General features: G+C 30.9%; 2 protein-coding genes across 3 annotated transcripts; one reads left to right on the top strand and one right to left on the bottom strand.

The window, feature by feature from the left end:
- Positions 1 to 3,069: 3,069 nt before the first annotated feature.
- On the top strand, positions 3,070 to 5,678 carry LOC108328732 (transcription factor bHLH18). Of its 2 annotated transcripts, none has more exons than XM_017562626.2 (4): positions 3,070 to 3,251; positions 3,372 to 3,851; positions 5,020 to 5,385; positions 5,469 to 5,678. In XM_017562626.2, exons 1-4 carry the CDS (start codon positions 3,216 to 3,218, stop codon positions 5,562 to 5,564), a joined length of 978 nt encoding a protein of 325 aa, XP_017418115.1. In that variant the 5' UTR covers positions 3,070 to 3,215; the 3' UTR covers positions 5,565 to 5,678. The 2 variants fall into 2 exon arrangements, with proteins under 2 accessions (XP_017418115.1, XP_017418113.1); XM_017562624.2 differs by having other exon boundaries at positions 3,363 to 3,851.
- A 4,079-nt stretch (positions 5,679 to 9,757) lies between these two features.
- Positions 9,758 to 14,858, bottom strand: LOC108327193 (transcription factor NAI1-like). The gene is made up of 3 exons (XM_052872464.1): positions 14,805 to 14,858; positions 10,401 to 10,721; positions 9,758 to 9,850 (listed from the first exon to the last, which is right to left on the bottom strand). The coding sequence occupies exons 1-3, from the start codon at positions 14,856 to 14,858 to the stop codon at positions 9,758 to 9,760; spliced, it is 468 nt and encodes a 155-aa protein (XP_052728424.1).
- Positions 14,859 to 15,086: the final 228 nt, after the last annotated feature.

Below are 15,086 nucleotides of genomic sequence, written 5' to 3'. Positions count from 1 at the left end.
TTTTTTTATTGTATGAAGAAGTCACGAGAAAGGGTGCATCAATCACTAGATTTATAGCATACTCTCATTAAGAAGTCACTGCATAGATAACGAGCATCAAGCTAATTTTCATTTATATTAACCTCTGCCACATCTCACAAACGATTTCTCCACTCAATCAGAAATCACATGTGAAATCAAACCCTTTTTCCAAACACTCCATCTGATTCGGAAACGCACTCTCCATGGCCATCAAACATGCACTCCTTAATTCTCAGCAAGATATCATATAATATTGAGTAAGGCTTATCATAGGTAGGGATAAGTATTAGAACTGGTATCTTGGATAAAACCCAAAAAGGTGTTCGCGTGTAGAGAGAGAAGGCAACAGAGGCTTCCATGGTTCAGGCAGCAGCACCAACAAAATAATTTTAGATTTTTTTAAAAGCTAAGGTCATGGATACGGAAACATGGTTGAGCAGTAGAGATAATATATTTAGACCAGAAAAGTGTGTTACGATACAAATAACTATTGTCATTAGTCATTCTCTTACAGATGAACTATTGCTACTAGTCATTATTTTAAAGTTGACAAGTTTTACATTAGTTAGTTTTATTTTGTTGATACCAGTTTAAACACAACTCTTTGTGATACCAAAGAGTAGGTGAGTAAGGGTTTGGGATTTTTTTTTTTAGTTTTGAGAATGTAAATTATTAAAATATCCTTAACCTTAAAACTTAGAATCCATTATATATAAGGATATTTTTATCTACTAAAATCCGGTACATATTCTAAAATATACCACCTAAAAAACAGACATACGCGTCTTAGCAAACCTATATATATATATATATATATATATATATATATATATATATATATATATATATATATATATATATATATATATATATATATATATAAAAGTAATTTCATAATTTCGATTCACAATCATGCTAGAACTTTAACCAACTTAGTTAAAAATAAAATAAAATAAAGCTTCATTCATTTTCCTATGAGAAATAAAATAAACTATACTTTTTGGCACTTTGCACACAATAATTGTCATAGTGGTCTGAGTCTTGGATCCAACAAGTTCCATTTTTGGCGATTAATAATGTATTCTTATCACTGATTAGCTCACATACTACATTGTCCGTACCTAAAATTTATATAATATCTTGTGCAATAATAAAGGGAGAAAAAAAACAAAAGAGGGACAATGACTGATTTAATTGAAAAATAATGAAAAGTATTTTATAAATTTTATATTAATTATGTTTTATTTTAATGATGTCAGACTATATAAAAATATCATCATCATTGTGATTATGAGAAAATAGTGGACAATATTTAAAAAGAAAATATATAATAAGTGAGGCGTCATTGATTTAAAAATGCAAAGAAAAATTATTGAAATATTTGACACGTGAAATGTTCATGTAATTTTCATTATTACTATAATCTTTTCTTTATCAAATACATGGATGAAAATAAATAAAAATAAAAAATAACTTTTAAAGATATTTGACTGAAAATAAATAAAAATAATAAAGTATCATTTACAGTTATTAGATTGCAAAAGCCAAAAAGTAAAAAAAATGAGTTAAAATACATAAAAAGTATAATAATTTTTTATATATAAAAAACTATATATTAACTGGCTTGTTTTGTTTCAGTGGTTCGGGTGAACGTGGAGGATGGATTCATAGTTTTGATTTGAGTTGTTATGGTGATATTTATGGCGGCACGAACTGAGTTTCGCAATTCTGGTGGAAAAATACAAATTTGATAGTGACTTTCTTGTTTTTTGGATTTTTGCAGTTCTAGTAGCGAGATGATGAAGATGGTAGTTGTGTTGGGGAAGTTCGATATATACATAGATCTCCACACTTGGTAAGATATTGTCCGCTTTGGGCCAAGCTCTCACGGATTTGCTTTTGGTACTACTCCAAAAAGCCTCTTACCAATGGAGGTATCTATGTGTACATAAACTCATGTCCAACTCTTCTTTTATTCGATGTGAGACTTTGTTTGTACCTCAACAAGTTGAATGGTGTTAATGATGACTGGTTGTTGTGTTTCAGTGGTTTGGGTGAAGGTGGATGATGGATTCATAGTTTTGATTTGGTTGTTGTGGTGATCTTTATGGCGACATGAACTGAGTTTCATGATTCTGGTAGAAAAAGACAAGTTTGATAGTGACTTCCTTGTTTTTTAGATTTTTACAGTTTTAGTAACGAGAATGATAAAGATGGTAATTAAACTATGTTAATGATGATTGATACAAGGTAAAAATAGTGGCACAAATTTCAATTTTTTTAATTTGAAAGAAAAACAAAATTTTACATCAAACTTAGCTATCTAACAACTTGCCACGTTATTTAAAAAACTAACTATACCACGTAAATTTTTAAAAAATAAAAATCCAATTAAAAAAAATCTAAAGAACCTATCTATATTCTAAAAAAAACCTGTCGAATGATAATAAACCTAAACATAACATATTACCGTGCAAAAATCATAATAAACTTAACATATTTTTTATTTTTTATATTGTCTAACAATTTAAATTTATTTATTTTTAATTTTTTTACTACCGAACAAGATACTATATAAAGATAGTAAAATATTTGCATTATAGAAATCAGTCACCTATAAAACCAATAAATAATGTCTACTACTAAGAGGGATTTACAAGGATTTCATTCTATTTTATATCACGTGACATTACCTCTACATAAATCATCATACATAAATTTTGTTTCCATCATAATGTCTGATAAATTCACACCTTTATAAAATTGTATTTACATTTTAAATTGTTACAATTTAAAAATTAGTATAATTATTAAAATAGCACTTTTTTATTTTAAGACTAAATATGTTATAAAATATTAATTTTTTGACTTTAAGGATTTGTTTTACACCACCTGCCACAAAATGAAAACCATGTAAATAATATAATAAACAAATGCACAACTTGTTTAGTCAACCGGAGTATGCTTGAAACGAGTATAAATTTCTCAATACATAATAATCGCATGAAAGGTGTGAGAAAAATAAAAATAAAAATAAAAAATAAAAAATCATCCTAGAATACAAGTAGTATATATAAAAGTTGAACCTTGTTCCATCACAGTCACAGCAATCTGATACAGAAGTTGCAAGTGCTGCTATCAGCTTCACAGAAACACAGAGGTTCACACAAAAGGAGTTCTCAGATCCATAAAACATGGAGGATTCATTGGAGAACTGGATTTCCGATCTGGTAAAGCCTTCTTCAACCACATTTAGTTTCAATTTCTGGGTTTTTGAGTATGCATTCTGCTATATATCCATGAACAAACCAGGGAAAAAGTTCAGAACTTTTTGTTCATAGTTGTCACAGGAAATGGAAGAGTATGATGCATTTGATGAGCAACAGTTCCTGAGAGAGATCCTTGAGGAGCCACAGAATTTGTCACCTGAAGGAGAGAACAACAGTCCCAGCAACAGCAGCGTGTCATTTGATGAAGCAATTGGTGACACTGTGCAGAAAAGCTACAGTTCCAACTCCATCAAGTCCTTGAAAACATCACCACCACCACCACCACCACCATCATCATCAGCATACCTTCTCTCTTTTGATACTTCAACTGCTGAGCCAATCGCAAAACATAAGCCTTCTACACTGCAGGGATCTTGCAGTAAAAGGGGTGGTGCTGTGGTGAAAGATGGATCTCAGTTTGAACCTGTCATGGCTCAGCCAAGAAAGAGGGCTAGAAGGTCTTGTGAGACACAGCATCACATCATTGCTGAGAGGAAAAGGAGACAGGAACTCACAGGGAGCATCATAGCACTTTCAGCCACCATTCCTGGACTCAAGAGGGTCAGTTACTATATCATGAACATTCAGTATTATCTAAAAATTCAAACCGATTTTCTTTCATTCAAATGCATATTAAAAACATGTTTTTTTTTCTCACTATTTAATGGGTTTTTATTTGCATTTTTTAATAAATAATTCTGTTTTTTATTTGCCAACCAGTGTTGGTTAGAAATATCTTCTTTTGATCCATGGAAGACACTGATTTTTCTTATAAGAATTAACATTAGTTTCATCATGCATTTTCTTTTATATATATATATATATATATAGTGTGATTGACCTATTTTGTTTTGTTACTTTTCGAGTCAACTCATTAATGAAAAGTCTAGTTGTTATATTAATAAGGAAATAGTAAGATAATTCTTATTTCTCGGACTTTGCGTTTTGTCTTCATCTTCCTATGTATTCTTTTTGCAGGGATTAAATTAGCTTTATTGAAGTAATATAAATTGATAAAATATGTAATGAAATAGTTTGATATGTTCTTTTAGAATTAAAAAAGTACATAAACTCAGATGTGTTACTGTCTAATATTAAAACGGTAATCCTGTATTATCAATTAACTTTTGGATAATAAAACAAATAAAAAGGTTTTTTTATTGTTCTTTCCAAATAATTGTTGTGCTTTTCGCTCATGCTTGATTAGGTATGGAATCCCTTTTCAACAGCTTGTCCCGGCATTATTTTGTCAATGTCTTTTTAATTTTAATTTTGAAATTATTTATTTACAATTTTACACTAATTATTGGGCAGAATAGGGCAGTTGGGGATGCACTTTCACTATTATTATCACTGCAAATGGGAAATATTATTTTATTCAAAACCTGACACGAGTAAAGAAAGAAAGAAAGTTTTCATGGTACACTTCCCATATTTAGTGCTACATATTCTAACAACTTTTTTAGAGCATTATTACTATTTTAATGATACGTATATTTAAAATAAATCAATTATAAAATATAATATATGTAGTTGTAAAAAAGTTTGTGAAAAAAATTATTAAAAAAATATTTTCCTTATAATTAAAGTCCCAAATGCATTATTGTTCTTTTTGAGATGCAAAGCACTTAAAAAAAATATAATATAATATAATATCAAAAAAGAAGTTGAATATTTAAAAATTGTGTTAGTTTGTATTAACGGTAAGATTTGGTGTGCAACTTTACAGATGGACAAGGCTTACGTACTTCGTGAAGCAGTGAATTACACTAGACAACTTCAAGAGAGGGTGAAAGAATTGGAAAATAAAAACAGTGAGAAAAGAGTAGTACATCATTCATCAACATTGGTAAGAAAATCTGAAGTTTGCTCAAAGAAAAGCTTGAGCAATAGCAGTGAAAACAACAAAGAATCACTGTTTGAGGTTGAAGCAAGAGTCCTAGATGAGGAAATACTGATTGGAATCCATTGTGAGAAGCAAAAGGACATAGTCTGCAACATACTAGCCTTTCTTGAAAAGCTGCATCTCTCTCCAACCAGTAGCAGTGTATTACCATTTGGCACTTGTACTCTTATAATCCACATCATTGCTCAGGTACATATATCAAACACCTTTCATGCACCCTTATGATTAATCATGCAAATGCATGATCTGTAATGTTGTGTTATTATATGCAGATGGATGAGGAATGCAGAATGAACATGGATGAGTTAGTGAAGAATCTGAGAGAATATCTGTTGAATGTGTATGACATGCAGCAAGTTAGTTTGTGATCCGTGCTAGTGCATCAAAAATCTTCTCGGACTGTATACCATTCAGAATATATATATATATTTGGTTGACTGAAAATTTAACTAGTGGTGGGTTGAATTTAAAGCAGTTAAAATGGGTTGCAAACTTAATTATATTAACAAAACAAAATGAGAAAAAAAAATTAAAATTTCATCTACGCAATAAATGGGTTTCAATTATTTTTGTTAAATTAAATTATTTTTAGATTTAATGTAAATATAAATGGCAATAGATTATATCGATCGGTTAATTATGTGACAAAAAAGGAAAGGATTTTTATCAAGTAAAAGGGAAAAATAACAAAAAAAGAAGTTCGTTAAAAAGTGGAATATCCTCTTCACCATACTTTTGTTTATGAAAAGAGTCGGTTCTTGAATCTTATCACCTTATAAGCTGCGAAAAAAGGTTCAAACGTAAGTTTCATTATAAGACAAAAGTAAAAGGAAACTTTTGCTAAAAATCATTAAGAAAATGCATAGGATGTTTCAACCTCATTAGACTTGACAAGAATTAAGATGTGCACTACAAGAAAAAAAAATTGAATTACATATTCGTCTATAATAAGGAAATTCTATCGGTAAATTAAAAATTTTAAATCTAATTTAATAGGAGTTTTTCACATATATTATATTTGAATACTCATAAAAAAAGTACATTTTTAAATTGATTTTTTTTTCTATTCAACATAAACAAAGTAACATTAATGATTATTTTTGTAGTAATTTATATTATTAGGATTAATCATTATATATATAAAATATTATTTATTTTGAAATGTAAAATTTATTACGGTTTTATTATTAAAAAAATGTTAGAATAAAAAAGGAAATAAATATTTAAACAATTTAAATTTCAATTCTTAAATTATATGTGACTATTTAACGTGATAGGACTATTGAAAATGAAAATTACTTTCCTAGAACACATGGTTTTTCGTATATATCCAAAAATGAATGAAGAGGATATGCTATTTATAAAAAAATGTTTAAATAAAATAAGATTGAAAATTCATTTGGATATAAAAGATTCTATAAATCATTGCTTTTGCTTGGCGTTTTGTTTACTTGTTTTGTTTCAGTGATGTTTTCACATCAAGAGGGCGAAGATGATCACGTGCAATGGTCAAGGAGCCGAGTAGTCTGGCTCCAAACTCAATAAAGTACGAAAACTCACGAACGGAAAATGGTTTAATAATGGTTCTTCCATTTTTAGAGGTGTGTTCAAAGTTGTCCTCTTTTTTTTTTTTTAAGTTTACTAATGTTCTATATTTTTCAAAAACGATTCATGTTAGTCTTTTTTGTTTACGGCATTAAAAAGATTAACAGCAAACTTGCTCTGCTGCTTGATGACGTGTACAATTATTATTGACATAACACTCTGAGGTCATTTGATGCCAATGAAAAGATGTCACGTGGCAGATCTCTTTCCACTCAAAATTAGGGTTTCAAAATTGGAACATTCATTTTCTTCCACTCCAGCATTAACACCAATTTCTTCTGATTTTCTTCCACCATCAACAGCATTGTTGCTAAAGTTGTCTTGAGGTTTGTCATGTCATTCTCCAAAATGGCAATCTTAGCATCCATTTTTTAATACGACATTCATCTACCCCTTTCCTAAAATTTTGATCACGTTCCTCCAAACTTCCCCTCTCAACAAATCCAAACTTCCCCTCTCAACAAATCCAGTAGATGGGAAAAGTTTGATGCAATCAAGAAGCGTTATAGGTAATAACACATAAATCATTAAATGAAATAAAGAAAATGGTGGATATTGTTTCTATAAAGAACAAAATTATAGTGGAGAAACCCTTCTACAGCAACCAATCGCCAAGCTCCTACAAAGAATTACTGCCCCCACCTAAAATAAACATGTTTAATTTTCATCCTAAGGACTTTATACTCTAATTGCATTATTTAATAACACAAGACCATATTTCCTTGCTCTGTTAAAAAGTTTTAGCGAAATTAAACACAAAAATCCAGAAACAGAAACCCTAAATTGCATCTTCCTCCTCGCGAGTTCATCGTTCTTGCGCAAAATAAAACTAGAAACTCATTTACATCACGAGGACCGAATCGTAGTGTCATGGTGTTCTCCTTTGCACAACAATCACGCCGCCGTTGTGAATACCTGAATCCTGCTTCCACGATAATTCGTGGTAGAACCTCCAGTTGCAGAGAAAGTCCTTGCCCATTCTGCAATTGTTAAACCCTAAATTTGGGTGGAAAGGGATCTACCACGTACCATCTTCTCATTGGTCTCAAATGACCTCACAGTGCCACATCAACAATAATTGTATACATCATCAAGTTTTTTCCAGCAGAACAAGTCTGTTGTTGGCCTTTTTAACGCCGTAAACAAAAAGGACTATTGTGAACCGTTTTTGCAAAATATAGGACATTAGTGAACTTTTGAAAAAAGAAGGACAACTTTGAATACACCTTACAAACTGAGGTATCAAAATAGATATTAAACCAAAAAAAAATTACTTTACCCTATATATAAGTACACTGAATAAATAAAAATAATATATGAATAAAAGTAATACAGTTTAATATTATAATAAAAACAATTATAATAAAAACAATTCTTTTAACTAAATAACATTTCTAGTATATTTTTTATTTCTCTTCAATTAAATAATTTCAACTTGTATTTTTATTTTTCATTTTTACTTTTCTATTTCGAATAGAGCGAAACCATACTGATTTAGTATTTTCTTTAACTTTACTGTCTAAGATTCTTCATAAATTTTATTTTTTTATTGGGAATCAATTAATCCTACAAATTTCCTTAATTTTAAAATACAATATTTATAAGATATTCTTTTACTTGTATATCACCACACACACACACACACACACATATATATATATATATATATATATATATATATATATATATATATATATATATAATAATAATTTAAAAGTAAAATTTTAAAAGTTGGTAAAGTATTTAAATAATAATATCATGTTGTTTTAATATTCAAAAGTAAAAGGCACATATAGAAATTCGTTTTATTACTTAAAATACTTATCATTTATCTAAAATTTATTCTCTGATGGTTTTTTTTTCTTTAGTCAAATTCTAATTCTTGAATTATATTTTTTAAAATCAGAAAAGTGTAAGGTTTTTATAGTTTGATATCTATATATATATATATATATATATATATATATATATATATATATATATATATATATATATATATATATATATATATATATATATATATCTGAATTGTCCATTTAAAGTAAATTATAATTTGATGTCTGTGAATATGATTATATATGTAATATTATTTAATAACATTAACTTATCTTTTTCATGTATTTTGTGTTTGTTTGTGTTTTTATTTGTAATAATTATCTTTATGATGTCAGAATGAACTCTCCCTCAGTTTTTAAAAAATGAAGATTTAAAAAAATGAAGATAGAGCAGATATTTATATTAAGATTTAATTTTATTATTTCTATAGGAAAATATATGTATATGTGCTCTTGACAAACTTGTGGTTATACTTTAATTCTTAGGTGTGAAAGGATTTGTTGGATTTCTATTTCTCGTATATATTTTCCTATAATAGTTATATTTGGATAATTATAACATTTTTATGTATACATTTGTTTAAGTGTTTTAGTTTATTAAATATGTGATGAATCTTATAATATTATTAATATTGAAATATTGAAATGTTTAAATATATATACTAATTAAACATTAGATAAATTATAAACATGAAAAGTTAATGTTTTCTTAAATTTTAAAAGTAAAAATATTTTATAAACAGTTGAAAAAGGAAAGAAGAAAAGGGATCTATGGTGAAGTCAATTTCCCGTTAAGTTTCCGTGGCCATCAATGTTGCATTTAATTCTGACATGAAAATTGTACAAACTTTTGTGAAGGGTTCTTCTGGTGAGTGGGAACCAGCTTACATCAATGTAATCACTAATTTATGTAGCTAAATCACAGTTTTCTTCCTTCTTATAATTATTAGAATTATAAATATTTAATTAAAGTTTCATATTCTTTCATTTTTCAATCTTAAACATTCCACAAATTTTGAATAGTCCTCTGAAATCTTAAACTTTCAAGATCTAAAAAACTACAAACTTGGCAATGCACTTCAAAAGCTTCCAATTCCTAACAACCAAGACCACTTCTTGATTCACTTTACCACCTTCTGTGACTTCAAACTCAATAAGCGTCCTCCAACTTCTTTTATTAGGTCATCGATGGTCATGCTATATTCGTCATTCATCTGCAATACAAATAACAAATATAAATAATTCCATTTTTATTGTAAATACTTATTTTTATAATTAAATATCTTTTTTAGTCTTTAAAATTAAACGTAAATTTAGATTTCAGTTTTCCTTAATCTTCAAATTTTAAAAATGAATAAATATAACTTTTTTAATATAATTGTATAAATATTTTTTAACATGTTAAATAAATTTTTAAACTGATATTTAAATTAGGCACATAATTTAAGACGGTACATTCTAACTTAAATATAAGTCCAAAGCATTATTTAATACAAAAAATAATAAAAACAAATTTTAACCTTATTAAAGTATTTTTTAACCTTTTTTTTTGTTAAAATTTATCATAAAGAAAAAGAAGAATATTGTAAGAAGTCTTAAACGTGTTCCCATCTTAATGTGTGAATTTAACTGGGAAGATATATGTCTTAAATGCTTCTTGTTTTATATAAGACAGGGATAAGGTCCGCGAACAGTGGGAACTTAAAGTGTGAACAAACAAACATGAAAAGACAGTGTTGCTTTCAAAAATTAAATGTTGTGTACCTTAGCAATTATAGTGACCTTAAATGTTGAAGTTCCAAATGGCAACACACTAGAACATCTCGTAGAAAGATGAAGATTATCGAGCAACGACAACACTTTGACTAAAGTATTGTTTGGATTGTGACAAAAAATTCCTATAAGCACTTCCCTGTCTGAAACGGAAATCTTCATTTCTGGAAGTTCTTCTTCCACACTTGTTGGTTTCTTGGTGAGGCTTCTTGAATTCGTATTCTCTCTCTTTTGATTTTCCAGCTCTTTCACTCGTTCTTTAAGTCGTTTCACATAATCCACAGCTTCACGTACCACACTGCCCTTGTCTCTCTGAAAACGTGTTTAATTCATGAATCACTCAAAAAAATGTCACGTACCGCATTCTTGTGGGCTATGTATGATTGCACAAACACGGTGTTACCAGAAAACACGTAAATATTTTTTTTTATATTATTATTATAACTTTTTCGATACAGTGCCTCAAAGGTTTTTTATCACGTTGAAAATGATTTGAGAATTCCCTCATTTACTTTGTGTAGTTTTTGCAAATGCCCAACTTTTAGGTGGGGTAGGTTTAGACTTTATGTTTTAAAATAATTTATTATTTTCTTGATGATAGCAGGGCCCATTTGGACAGATATTACTCTGATTTTTTTCTTTTGTTATTTATTTATTTTAGTTTAGACCTTGAAAAACTGGACTTTAATGAGTATAAATCATCAGGGTAAAAATCTGACTTCATAAAGCTACTTATGTATAACTCATTCCTATCACGTGAATGAAATCAAAATAGTAAATAATCAAACGACACTAGTAAAAAATTGGGTTTTTACAGCGCACATTATGTCACGGTTCACAGGAAACCACAGCATAATGGTGCGCGGTGGCAGTTTTGTAAATAAATCGATCACATATGCCGCGGTTCAGAGGGAGACCGCGACATATACACCGGTCAACCATCCCCTTTGACGCCATGTGTGAATAAAAAATTAAATAACATGGGTATATGCCGCGGTTGTCTAGAGAACCGCGGCATATACCCCTGCCAATTTATTGCAGGTGCTGACTAAGTCAGAGAATTTAAAACGTTACAGGGGTATATGTCGCGGTTGCTCTGCTGAACCGCGACATATACCCCTGTAACTTCTCAACTTCTCTGCCAGTCAGAGAATTTCAGAAGTTACAGGGGTATATGCTGCGGTTCAGCAGAGCAACCGCGACATATACCCATGTCATCTACTGAAATTCCCCAAAAGGCAGTTGGGGAGGCAGTTGTGTTCAGCACGTTACATGGGTATATGCCGCGGTTCTACGAGCAACCGCGACATAATCTCCTATCTGAAATTAATTTAATATATATTTGAAATATTTCGAGGTATATGCCGCGGTTGCCCGCTGAACCGCGGCATATAGTTTGAAAATAATTGCAAAAATGCCATTTCGGATAATTTTTTAAATCCGTATATGCCGCGGTTGGGCGTTAAACCGCGGCATATACCCCTATTATACTGCGGTTCATTAGTGAACCGCGGTAGATTCTCCCGTTCAGAGTCAAAAATTAAAACTTGGAACAGTTTCGTCTTCCTCGCGCGTTCTCACTGTTTTCGCGTTTTTTCTTCTCCTCCGACAGCCATCATCTCAGGTACGCGTTTCTGCACCGTTTAAACTTGAAATTATTCGGTCCTTTCTCATTTGTGACGCGTTTGAAACAGTTTTAGCCGATCAAAATCGTTTGAAACTCGTCATACCCTCTCGGCTGCGATTTGGTTTTCTTTGCACCAAGCGTTTTCGCCAGTCCCTTTCGAGGTATTTATGCCCTTTTGCATTCTTAACGTGATTTCTTCATTAGTTTTTGCATAATGCTATAGTTTTGGTAATGTATGAAGTTTGTATATTTTGGTAATGTATGGTATAATTTTTGGTTTAATTTTGATAATGCATGAAATTGTTATAGTTTTGGTAATGTATGGTATGGTTTTTGCTATAGTTTTGGTAATGTGTGTTGTAGTTCTTGTATTATTTATAAACCTTAAAATATTATTCACTAAGTTTCAATGATATGTATGAAATTGCAAGTTTGATTTTTAGTAGGTTATCTTTTTATGATATATTTAGGAATATGGATCGAAATTGGATTAATTTACCACGTATTAGTGCTGAGTACGAGAGAGGTGTAGAGGAATTTATACAATTTGCGCAACGTAATGAGGGGAGAAGTGATGATGAAGTGAAGTTTAGATGTCCTTGTGTGAACTGTTTGAATGGGAGAAAGTTGAACGCAACTCAAATTAGAGAACATCTTATATGTGATGGTTTTCTAAGATGCTATACAACATGGATCTGGCACGGCGAAGAAATGGATTTTCCCACTGACTCTCAAAGTGTAAATGTTACTGATTCCACCATGGAAGAAGATCGACCGGATGAAGACAAATTAGAGGACATGATCCGCGATGTTGGAGCAGAAAATGTTGCCAAAGCTCATGTGTATGAGACTATGTCGACTGATGCGGAAACACCTTTGTATGTCGGTTTAACTAAGTTCACACGTTTATCAGCGGTGTTAAGGCTCATGAATTTGAAGGCGAGCAATGGATGGACTGATAAGGGTTTTACATAACTGTTGACGTTGTTGAATGAAATGTTGCCAGATGGAAATACACTGCCCACTCGTAATTATGATGCGAAGAAAATTCTTTGTCCAATGGGTATGGAGTATAAAAGGATACATGCTTGTCCCAATGACTGCATTTTGTATAGGAAAGAGTTTGAATTTTTGACAAAGTGTCCAAAATGTGGCTTATCACGATACAAGTCAAAAAACAATAGTGAAGATAATGGTCAGATAGAAAAAAATGGATCTGCTTTGAAAGTAGTTTGGTACCTTCCAATAGTGCCCAGACTTAAGCGTTTGTTTGCGAATCCCAAAGATGCTAAAAATCTTAGATGGCATGCAGATGAGAGAAAAATTGACGGGCTGCTTCGTCATCCAGCTGATTCAAAGCAATGGAAAAATATCTTTCCTCCATCTTTTTTTGACATCATGGTACATTTACTTGTTCATTTGGTTAGAGAAATCAAGTTGTGCGGACCGGTATACTTAAGATGGATGTATCCTATTGAGCGTTATATGAAGATTTTGAAAGGGTACATTAAAAATCCATATCGTCCTGAAGGTTCGATGATTGAAAGGTATATTGCTGAAGAAAGTATCGAGTTTTGTTCAGATTACATGACATCAACGAATCCAATAGGAGTTCCTCGCACAGCATGGTTGAATAAATTTTCTACAAGTAAAAGCATCCGAGGTGTCAATGTGGTGACAAAAGATCGCGAAGAATTGTTGCAAGCGCATCTTTATATATTGAACAACACAGATGAGGTGATCCCTTTTTTGGAAGCACACAAAGCCATTGTTAAGAATAAAAATCCAAGACAATCAGAGAAATGGCAATTGATGGAGCATAACAAAACATTTATGTCTTGGTTCAAATCTGAAATTGACAAAGAGCCACATTCTTCTGAAACTTTATTGTGGCTTGCAAATGGTTTGAAGTTTGATGTCGTGTGTTGTGCAGGTTATGAAGTCAATAATTGCACATTCTATACGAAGACTTTGGATGATAAAAGCACAGTACAAAATAGTGGAGTCAGTTTAGAAGCTGAGTCACTTCAATTTTCCACATCAAAAGATCAATCTCCTGTACTTGGATCAATGAGATATTATGGTATAATAGAAGACATATGGGAGGTTGATTACACCGCGTTTTTTGTTCCATTGTTCAAGTGTAAGTGGTTTGACAATAAGAGTGGTGTGAAAATAGATGACTCGGGCATGACACTGGTTGATTTTCGCAAGGTGGGTTACCGAGACGAACCGTTTATCATGGTACATCAAGCATCTCAAGTTTTTTATGTCAAAGATACTGTGTCTGACCATTGGTATGTTGCTCTTCAAGGCAAAAAACAAATTGAAGTTAACGAAGACAATTTGATTAATATTTATATTCCTGACAACCATTCATTTCAAACTACAACAAATTTGGATGACCAATCTCTAGTTGACGATGATTTACATGCAATTCGGTCAGATCATGATGAGGGAATATACATATGATGAATCCATATCTTTATGTATGAATTTTCAATTTCTGTATACATTTCCTATGATTACTATTACATGCAATCTCTAGTCTTGAAATAAAATTTAATGTTGTTATTTATTTTGACAGATATATGGCTGATCATCCACATTCTTCAGGGGATGAGGCTCCCCCAACCAAAATCACTAGAGGACCCACTAGGATGAAACAACTATTGATCAGGAAAAATAGTGGTGAAAGAACTCCGGTGAATGTGAATGTCACCACGGGTGTGGCAACTGGCCCCTATGCAGATGACTTCCGATCATACCTTGGAGTAGTGACACGTGATAAGATTAGCATTCTCGTTCCATCTTTTGATCATGTGTCCGAGGTTGATCGGAACATTATTTGGAAAGATATATTGGTAAGTTAGTTAATAGAATTTGAATTAAAATTTGTTTATATTGATAATTTTGTACTAATACAACTTTATTATGTTATTTTCAGATGACATTTGACATTCCAAATGTCACATCACTTAGAAATAAGTGTTTGTCAACTGTTGCAGAAAATTTCAGAAACTTTAAAAGCAAGTTGACATCAAGATACA

The sequence above is a fragment of the Vigna angularis genome, chromosome 2 (assembly GCF_016808095.1).
Source record: "Vigna angularis cultivar LongXiaoDou No.4 chromosome 2, ASM1680809v1, whole genome shotgun sequence".
Lineage (NCBI taxonomy): Eukaryota > Viridiplantae > Streptophyta > Magnoliopsida > Fabales > Fabaceae > Vigna > Vigna angularis.
The sequence above is the reverse complement of the archived record's forward strand: the minus strand, read 5'-3'. Positions and strand labels throughout refer to the sequence as shown.